This window comes from Pogoniulus pusillus, chromosome 1, assembly GCF_015220805.1.
Source record: "Pogoniulus pusillus isolate bPogPus1 chromosome 1, bPogPus1.pri, whole genome shotgun sequence".
In the NCBI taxonomy this organism is placed as follows: domain Eukaryota; kingdom Metazoa; phylum Chordata; class Aves; order Piciformes; family Lybiidae; genus Pogoniulus; species Pogoniulus pusillus.
Window position 1 is genome coordinate 27,600,294 of NC_087264.1, and position 10,093 is coordinate 27,610,386.

A 10,093-nucleotide genomic window follows, 5' to 3' on the forward strand; every position below is an offset into this window, starting at 1 on the left:
TGGTTACCAAGTCAAACTGAAGCACAATACTATCATTCTCAGCACTAAGTGCACAGGTGTGAAACAAAGCTAGAGTCCTATTCCTTGTACAGCTCTTACTACAGGCTTATAAATACATTTGTTAACTATCTCCTATGCAGTTATCAGTTCTGTAAGTCTACAATTCCAAGACAGATGAGATTAAATGTGAATTGTTTGGGGAAGCTTTGGCCACTCAGCTACAGAAAAGACCTTTATAAGATCTTGATAATTCATGAGCTGGCAAAATGCTGAATTATCAGTGTGAGCTAAGAGAAGCACAGTGCAAAACCTTTGAAAGAAAAGAGTTGACAGTGAACAAGTCAATACTAAAACCTTAATATGGTGTTGCCAGGGAACACCATGATTAAAATGTTTATCTTCTCTCGGTACTCCTGAGGGAAAATGGAAAAGGTTTTGGTACCTGGATATACTCCTGTTAAAGATGGCAGACGTCTGTCGTAAAAACTGATCCAGTTGCAGAGCTTTCTCCAGATACTGCAGATAAAGGGGTTTTGCCAGCTCTGAGCAGCTGCCATCCTCCCTGGCACCCAGCTCTGAGGCCATAGAACAGACTTCTCATGCACAGGTGCCTCTGAACACGCAGCTGTTAGGAAGACACAACAATCATCACCACCATCACCTCTGAAAGGAATGAATTTGGTGAGCCGACAAATCTACTGCACACTGCACCAAACGCTAATACTTCACAGAACCCAGAAGTGAGGTAATTCTGGGCAAAAAGCTTAGGCTGCAGTTAGTAGGTATATTAAACAAACTGAAATTCACATGGCACATTCCACCACAATACAACCATAGCCAAACCCTGGATTTGTAGGTTTCTGGTTTATTACTCCATGGATGCTATTCAGTACTACTGAGCACTGCACTGGCCTGGGATGATAATCCCTGTGGCGACAAAAACGCAAAGCACCACAAATCCGTTCCTCCAGCTTCTAAAGTAAACTTTCATCACTATCAAGGATACTCTGGACAGAGGACAGCTGTGTATCATGCAATCTGAATGAATGGAATGATAGCCCTTGAGGTGAATCATATATACAACTTACTCCAAAAGGGAATAACTACAGAAAATATTGTTCTTCTGTTGTTTTTACCATTCAGTTAACAGATAAAATACCTAGAGAATTCTCTTTTAAAGCACTGATCCTCACACAGCACCCAGAACACAGCTGTTACTCATTGACAAGCCACCTACAAATACTTGACAAAAAAAATCCAATTAAAATTCAATTGTTAACTTTATTAAAGAAAAAGTCACTTATAGAAAGCATTTAATAATTTGCTAGTTATGTTTTCAAGTGCAGAACATACTTTAGCTTTCTGTACTTTCAGCTAGTAGAAATAGCCTGATTTTCATTTCTTCAGGATTTCAGATTCATAAAGAACCAAATACACTCCCCCTGGAACATTTGCATTATGCATTACTTTAAAAACAAAGCTATCAAAACATTTTACTGCTCTGTCAACTGTGGTTTTATTTCTCTTCAACTGCAAAGGATGCTGTAGCAGTTGTCACAATAATAGCTGTCAAGTGGAATTTTATTTTCCTTTGATTACAAGAGGTGCCCTAATTGTTATAATAATAGTGAGAAAGATATTATTTCCAAACTCACAGTTGCCACTGTATAAATGGAAATGCTATCAATACCCTAAACGTGCTCACATTTACTAATAAACACATGCCTTAAGCTTTTGCCTCTGGTGCAGGACAAAAGTAAAACAAGCCAGCTTTTGAAATCCTTCTGGTTTCTGTCACTTCTTAAAAGCCCTAAAAAACCCAAAGCACACTTCACATGGAATTACTGCAAAACATGTTATATTTGTTCAATTATTAAACTGTTAATGACTGAATAGTTGTAGCCTTATAAAAGTGAAAAAGCAGATTTGAGTATCTGGTCTTCAAACTGTTCTACCTTCACATACACAATCAGCATCTATTTTTTTTCCAAGACTTTTATCCTCAAAAATTACAGAACATATTCAGAACTCCTAAAGTTATAAAAAACTTATGTAAATTGCCACCTTGAGGCTAATGGCCATGATTGAACAATAGGAATTTTTATTAATCACCTAGGCTTAACATCTTTACTCATACTGAACAAATGACAGTGTGCCCAAAACCTAGACAGGTTAACAGTCCTCACTTAAAAGCTATCTCAGTTTGGCTTCTTATACACTAGATCTTTGTACACCTGACAGGAATGTAATGATTGACCTCTGTTATCAAATCTCATTTCCAGCAGAAGTTAACAGACAGAAGGAAGCACCTGAAACTGTCCTTAAGATAAAGGTATTAGGAGTCACATTCCCCAAGAAACTTTCATCTACCTATGTCATACTGCTTAACAGACATCTGAAAAACACTATCCTTAAAATAAGAAACTGTCTTCCAAAAGACAGGGCCATGAATAAAGTAGCAAGGTTAGAAAATGAGAGGAAACATCAGAGAACATGGAACTGAAGGGACATAGAAAAAAAAATCATTCAAGAAGAGATAAGAAAGGAACCAAGAAGGTCAAAGTGGTTTTCCTTCAGATCACCAATAAAAATTATGTATGTTACAGTTGGGAGATTCAAGCCCTAGCAGAGTATCATACTATCACACCAGAATAAGTACAACGATCCCTTTCATCATTCCATTTCAAAATGTATCCATCAACAAGAGCATGTGTTGCTAACATTTATTACACTATCATTATACATAACAACATAAAAATTATTATTTTACTTTTCAAGTCAAAATGTCATTTGTAATCACTTTTTAATGGTTTTACTGAGACCCAGAAGGCATCTTTCCACTGTCCACTCTTTGCAGAAAATCTCCTTCCCAAACCTCAACATTTAGTGGCATTGCCTGTCCTAAAGGCACTGCAGGAAAGAAACATGCCCCAAGGGGCACAAAGCACACATAACTTTATTTGGATTCACAGCCTCTGAGGAAGCTAACAACCAAATGTCCTCTTTTTCACCCCAATGAGCCTTCCTCTCACAAACCTATAGAAGCTTCACAGCAAAAGAGAGAAAGAATTGACACATTTGAAGTCAAGTTTTTAATTGGAGGACAGCAAACAGGCCAGAGGCAAAACAAACACAATCATATTTCTGATCTAGAATGTGTAACTGGATGCTTTTCTAGCTGCCCAGCTGCACTTGCCTAAGTGCTGGTCTACGTGGACCCACCAGACTGGATCAGCACCTCTGCTCCACACAGGCACTGGTGCTCATCTGTCTCCACCCTCATACAGCTTAAGAGACAGCCCAGTAGAATTCTGTTTTCTTTACCTGCAAAATATGAATGACCCTACAAAAAGGAGATACTATCAGATGTGTTTAGTAGTTGCAAAACTGAGATATTTTCTCAGGAGCTTGCTACTCAGGAGTTGCTACTGCACAAATGCTAAATACGAATGCAAGTGATAATGCCCTCTGTCCACAGTGACTGCAGTAACTGCAGGAACAGGTTTCATTCCAGACTCCAACACATCAAAACCTTTCTGTCATGTACACTACGCTAAGTATCCACACTTAGCACATATCTACATCCTAATTACTTGTCTCATCTGTACTTTTTATAGGCATCTATGTTCTCAAATACTACTTCCCAGATCAGAAAAACTCTCATGTCCACATTCAATGAAATCCTTCTTGTGCTGACACAGTCCAAGGACTCTGCATTTCACCCACAGAGAAAGACATGATATTCCTCATCTTCCTATTTTAATTGTCCCACAAGACTGCTGCACATACAGTTAATTACTCTCATTCTCAAAACAGTTGCTCTTCTGTATTCTGCCTACCCAATAAACACAGGAGAGCTTAGCAATATTTGTAAGTGTATTAACAACGCCCAAACCAAATTTAGTAAGAGTTACACAGACACAAGGAAGAGAGAACAGCTCTTCCACTGAACTCAGTCATTCATTTATTTATGTGCTATCAGTCACACAAGTGCTTCTCTACTGATAAAAGAAATAATATGGGAAGATAACTGGCAGATATTTCTTTATTATGGTGGTGCACAGTAATAAGACAAGGAACAACAGATACAAACTTGAACATAGAAAGTTTCACCTCAACCTCAGGAGAAACTTCTTTACAGCAAGAGTAACAAAGCACTGGAGCAGGCTGCTCAGAGAGGTTGTGGAGTCTCCTCCTCTGAAGACTTTCAAAACCTGCCTGGATGCATTCCTGTGTGAACTACCTTAGGTGATCCTGCCTTGGCAGGGAGGTTGGACTCAATCTCTGGGAGTCCCTTCCAACCTCTAACATTCTGTGATTCTGTGGGATAAAACAACTGAGAGCCACCAAACAGCCTGATCCACTGCGGTAGGCAAGCGTCGAGGACATCGAGACATTGCTTCAGTGGATTTACAGGGTGATGACATCAACTCCAAGACCTCTTCACCATTTCTGAAACAAACCCCTAGCCTTTGGCCTACTCAGTTTAAGGAAGATTGCAGACACGCAGATTTTCCAAATGCTTTCATTACTAATGGTAACACTGAGGTAAACACTCAAGATGTTACATGTGGTAAAATGATTGGATGCTATGGAGTAATCCTTGGGCCAAAGCAAGTTTCTTACAGATATATATTAACTCTGTGTTAAGGTCCAGTATCAAATTCAATAGTTACTTGCTTTCCTGCTTCATCTCCTTAGTTAAAACAGTTTAAAAATAAAACATTTAGCTGTTGCACAGCCTGGCCAGCACTTTGAATCCTATAATGTTCTTACTTAATCGGAAGCTCACACTGAAACCATTTAATTCTATCATGTGGCTCTTTGAATTATTAAAAGCACAGGTAAAATATCATCAGCCAGAATCTGAGTTTCGTACAAATAACCTTTTCACACATTTACCTTACAAACATAACCCTTTTCATACAAATACCCTTCACAACCATACTTACTTTTTAAATATGCCAGTGTGGTTCTACAGAAGCCTTCCATGTTCTGTTTTAAAGCACACTGCTTAGTTCAACTTCAGTGAAGGCGAGGGGTTTCTTCACTGTTTTTTCAAGTCTGGCCATTTTAATGCCTAGTCACTAAGTAAACATCCAGCACTGGAGAAGAATCCTCCCAGGACGTCCTCAGAGAGCAGAGCTATGTCTTACAACAAGGTTTCTAAGTTATATACTCACTGACCTGCACCAAGCAAACAGCAAAACCACTGCTCTCATGATGCAGCTTACCTTTAAAAGCAGATTCTCCCAGATTAAACAAGTAACCACTGAATATTTCTGAATAAAGTCCAACAAGTTTTTTGCTACTGATATAAATTTCAAGCAGAAGTCCCAGAAGTGGCAACTCACACAGTTCAGTACCTGTGCTTAGCTGCAAGCTAAAAAGGATTTGGTTTGTGCAGCTCATTGAAACAGCACTTTTTTCCTCCAGGAGTCACTTGTTTTGCCTTTTTTTATTCTGCAGTTGCTGGCATCTGTACACCTCAGCTCAGGCCCAGAGGATTACTTTTTCTTCTCTTTATGCCTAACACTAACATCAAACACCACAATAAACAACAGGTACACTCCTAGCTGAGGGCACATACACAAACACGAGCTGCCATGGAGGTAAAGGTGCAACACGACAGCTAATCCGTGGCACCTCCTCTGAGCCCGTGACAAATACAAGGCTAACCAACGAAATCAATAAAATTAACTCAAACAGTCTCACCTGACATACTAAGTGCATGTATATGAAGTGCTACCAGCCAGCAGGTGAGCACTCTTATTTCTTCAAATAGCCCACAAAACCAGAGTTGCTTTCATCTCCTTTGCCCAATTGGTGTTAAGCACACTGACAAAACACTGAAGAGGACAAAACCCTGAAATCTCACTTGACACTTGGGAAGTATGTATGCCTCAGAACTCCACTTAAAGCATTAAAACTTTTACCCAAAAAAGCAGGATTAAAAGCTAGGAGCAAGAACATAACCCTCCTAATGCTATCTTAATTCTCTCACAAATGTTGCAGTTCACTGGGTTTTTCCACACATGGTCTTCTCATGCTTGCATTCTGACACCAACTTATAGAGATTTTCCAAACAAAACTATGAACCTAAGACACTTTTCTTCCTTGAAGAAACTTAACAATTGAGACATGCAACATTCATTAGAATACTGTAAGAAATTACTACAGTAACACCTCCAGAATAATTCCCACACATGCACATAGAAAATAAAGTCAAGAACTATATGGAAAACTTACATCAGCACAGTACTATCAGCAAGGTATATTTTTTGTCAAATTTCTTTATAAGCATATAATCTCTAATACAGGCAACTGTGGTGGCATTAAGAACCTGAAAAGGTATTTTTGCTTGGAGGAGAATCACAAGCTCTCCTTTCCCCTCTCACATTTCAGCTTGCTTTGATAAATGTATAGTTAGACTTGACAACTATTTTCCAGAGCACACTATATGCCAGGTCTTAAAGCAAACCATAATCCCCATCTAGGCTTTATTATAGCATTGTTTTAAAACATAACTTTGATACCTAAGAGATTATTGCTTCTTTACAAATAGCAGATAGGAGGGTATTTCCCCAAGCCCTTGATCTCCACGAAACTCAAGCTGAACGAATAAAAGACACGTACATTTCACTGAAGTGTGGGTTCACACCATTTCAGTTTGAAATTAAAAAGAAGCCATTTTAATTGCCTTTCTGAGTAATGAAACCTTGCTAAAATTAGACACTGTCCTATATATAGTACTTTACTGCACTGTTTTGCTTTAATGGTAAGGTTTTATACTGTTTTCTAAGGAATGAGACAGCAACTCTCTGATTGCCATTCCACCTTTTAAATACAAAGAAGAGGAGACAGGGGGGCACAGGCCCCCAGTTTTCTCATTGCTGAAATAAAAGGTGCAGTCAGGACCTAGTTTATGAAGGAAAAAAAAACTCACAAAACTAAGAACACAAACTGTAGAGCTCTACCAAAATTTACCAGAAGCATCCAGGAAAGAGAAGGGCAGAATACCTTAAAACATATCAAACACAGAAGTTGGCATGTCATTCCACAGCTCAGCTTCCATGTTTAAACTAGCAGATGATTGACCAGCAGAAAAACATACCTATTTAATTGTTCATTTAGAGTAAATCTTGTACCAAAAGGTCAGTTCGCAGTATTTATGGAGACCTTTGACAACATATCCATGCTGTCTTCTCTGCCTAACAGCACTGCTACCCCCACACATCGCCATTGCTTCACTCCTGCTCTCTGTGCACACAAAACGCAAACTGCATGGATGTTTCCTGTTTTGTTTGGTTCTCACTCCCTGCACCCCAGGCCACGGCAACTGAACTACGTCCAAGAGAGGTCTACTAGGACCCTTTTCTTCCTGCCACCCAAACCAATCCCTAGCATGTAATTCAGCTTGCCAAATACCATGATCATTACAGAATCTACAACTTACTATGTTACACCCAAATGGAAGAAAACTTGCCCGTTTGAACGGTCAAGAAATACAAGGCAGCATTTTAAGCAACTTTAGTGTACGTGTGAGAGATGGAAAAGTGAGCTACTGGGAATATCCTAAACACTGGGAAAAGGTTCAAGCTACAGTCTTATCTCTTGTACTTTCCCCTTACTAGCTTATCAACCTCTAGATGTCACGACTTACTCTTATCCACGGACATCTAAGCAATGTCAACACAAAGACACCATTTGTGATGCACATAAACTAAAAAAGAATGGGTATTGCTCACACATAGGTATATCAGGAGTGCCGGACAAATTCATACAGTAATTTCCTCGGTAGAAAGTTAACATTTTGATGATGCACATAAAAATATTTCACTATAAAAAAGGAACCTGATTTGCCAAGAAAAGAAGGAAATCATGTAAAGAAATGTATTACTGTCACCTACAACACGGTGGAAAGGGAAGCTTGCCAAGACCAGCAACAGGGTAACAGAATGAAGGCATAATGCTCAGTAACACTTACCACCAGACATTGCATTAGGTTACGCATGTGCAGTGAAACTGGGCTAGACTTTGCGCCGCGATTCAATCCCCAGAGTACGTAATCACCGGTGCAAACGTACCATTACACTATGCTTATGCACACCTAGTAGTAGGCATTCTGCATCACCACTGATACCAGTTTGGCAGACAACACCTTCCTGCAGACGCTAGTGGCTGTGCAGAGCTTCGGACAACGCCAAGCCTGCGCAGCCAGGCACTGCCAAAGAGGCTCTCGAACCGAGCGCTACTCCCCGAGTTCAGCAGCAACGTTGCATCATGCGGCCGTTGCGCACAAGGGGCTGCCCCGACCGGCGGCGCCCGCAGATCGCCCTGCCCCAGGCAGCCGGGGGGCGGTTACAGGCCTAGGGCCCCAGTCTGACACCTCTACAGCAGCCTCCACGAAGGGAGCTGGCGGGACTCGGGCCGAGCGATGCTCACAGACCCCCGCGACACCGGGAGAATTGCGGATCCCGCCACCGCGCTCTGCCAACAGGCCCAGCCCGTGGAGAGCGGCTGCGCCCGCCCGTAACGTGGTGCTAGCGGCGGCTCGGGCCCCTCCCGGCCCGGCCGCGCCGCTGCCCCCGCTCCGCGCACCCCCCCCGCGCACGCGCCCCCGCCCCACGGGCGCACGTGCGCCCGCAGGTGCACGGCGGCGCCTTGGCCCTACTACCGCCGTGAACGCTGCGGCCCTCCCCCCAGCACACACCCCCACACCCCGGTGTACGGAGGGGGCCCCAGCGGCCTCTCCGCTCTGGGCGGGGGAGGGGCAGCTCCTACACCGGTATATCGGGGCGCATCCGGCGGGCAGGGCGGGGAAGGGGCCTGTCCCTTTAAGAAGAGGCCCAGCTTCTGCGGCCGCCGCTTAGCGGGGGGGCAGTTGAAGCCACGGCCTGCCCAGGTGGGGACCCGCTACTGCCTCTCGTATCCCCGGCCCAGTGTGTCGTTGCTTGGTCTTAGCGGTGGCTCACCTGGGCAGCAGGCCCAGCTTCAGCGCGGCGGCAGTGGCGGCGGGGGGCTGGGGGTGTCTCCGGGGCTCGTTCCCCTGCTCTCTTCACCCGGCCTCTTGCCCCGCGTTGCCGGGGATGGCTCTGCCTGTCTTCTGCCGCGGGGCGCTCTCGACTCCTGCCTCGCCAAGATGGCGCCCGTGCTGCTGCTGAGGAGGAGGCGGCGGCTGCGGGCGCTGGGACGGCGGCGGCGGCCACTTTCGCTCACTGAGAGGAGAGGAGCAGGGACACGGGGAGCCATGGCGGGGGGGAGGAGAGGCGCCATGGCCAGGCCTGAACAATCGAACCCCGCATACTTCCCCACCGCCCAGGTCTCGCACCCTAGCTCCACCGCCCCGCTCCCGTCGCCGCGGTAGTCGCACAGCCACGGCACCCACACCGTGGGCACCGTCCCCAGACGGAGCCCGCGGGAAGCCCGCTCCCATCGATGCGCTCCCCAGGTCGATTGGTAGGGTCTGGTCTTGACGGAAATTGCCGAAGGCGCTCGGCGAGGCGGCCGAGTGAGCCCTCGGCTCTCGCGTGAGGCGGGGCGGGCTCTCGCGATGCCGGGGCGGGCGGGCAGAGGCGTGCCGGAAGTGACGCGCGCTCGCCCTTGAGCCGGCGGAAGGGCGGTGGGGCGCCGCGGGAGTGGTGCTGGCGCCGGTACCGCGGGCGGCTCCGGGCCGCGCTGGGGCTGCGCAGCCGATCTGGCCGCCACCAACGGGCGAGAGATGGGCCAGGCCCGCGCTTTGCCACCTTACTCTGGCCGGAAGCGTCAGCGAAGCTTGCTTTGCAAACCAGGCTGAAGCGGCTGCGTGTGTCCGACCCGACCACCGCCGTGCCGCGGCGCAGATGGCGCTGGGACTGGGGCATGGTCACCTAGCAGCAACATGGACAAAAAAGGGCTACTTTGTGGAGCTCTGTGCATTTTGCCCATTCCCTTTGGCACATGAAGAATGGCATCACAGGAGGTCGGGAAAAGGCCTGAAAGTTAGCTGTGGAGACAGTTTGCAGTGTAACGCGCTGAGGCGAGTCTCCCTCAACCCATCAAGTACAGCATTTACAGATAATCGTTAAATGAGCGATTAATGCAGCTCGCTTGA

At 45.1% G+C, this 10,093-nt stretch overlaps 1 protein-coding gene across 1 annotated transcript in view; it reads right to left on the reverse strand.

Moving 5' to 3' along the window:
• The window catches only part of INO80 (INO80 complex ATPase subunit), a 68,647-nt gene extending 59,586 nt beyond the window's left edge, over nucleotides 1-9,061 (reverse strand). Inside the window, exons 1-2 of the mRNA XM_064145856.1 lie at nucleotides 8,976-9,061; nucleotides 443-625 (exon numbers count right to left, since the gene is read on the reverse strand). Coding sequence (XP_064001926.1) covers nucleotides 443-585 — 143 coding nt within the window. The 5' untranslated portion in view covers nucleotides 586-625; nucleotides 8,976-9,061. The remainder of the gene's footprint in view (nucleotides 1-442; nucleotides 626-8,975) is intronic.
• Between the last annotated feature and the right edge of the window lie 1,032 nt (nucleotides 9,062-10,093).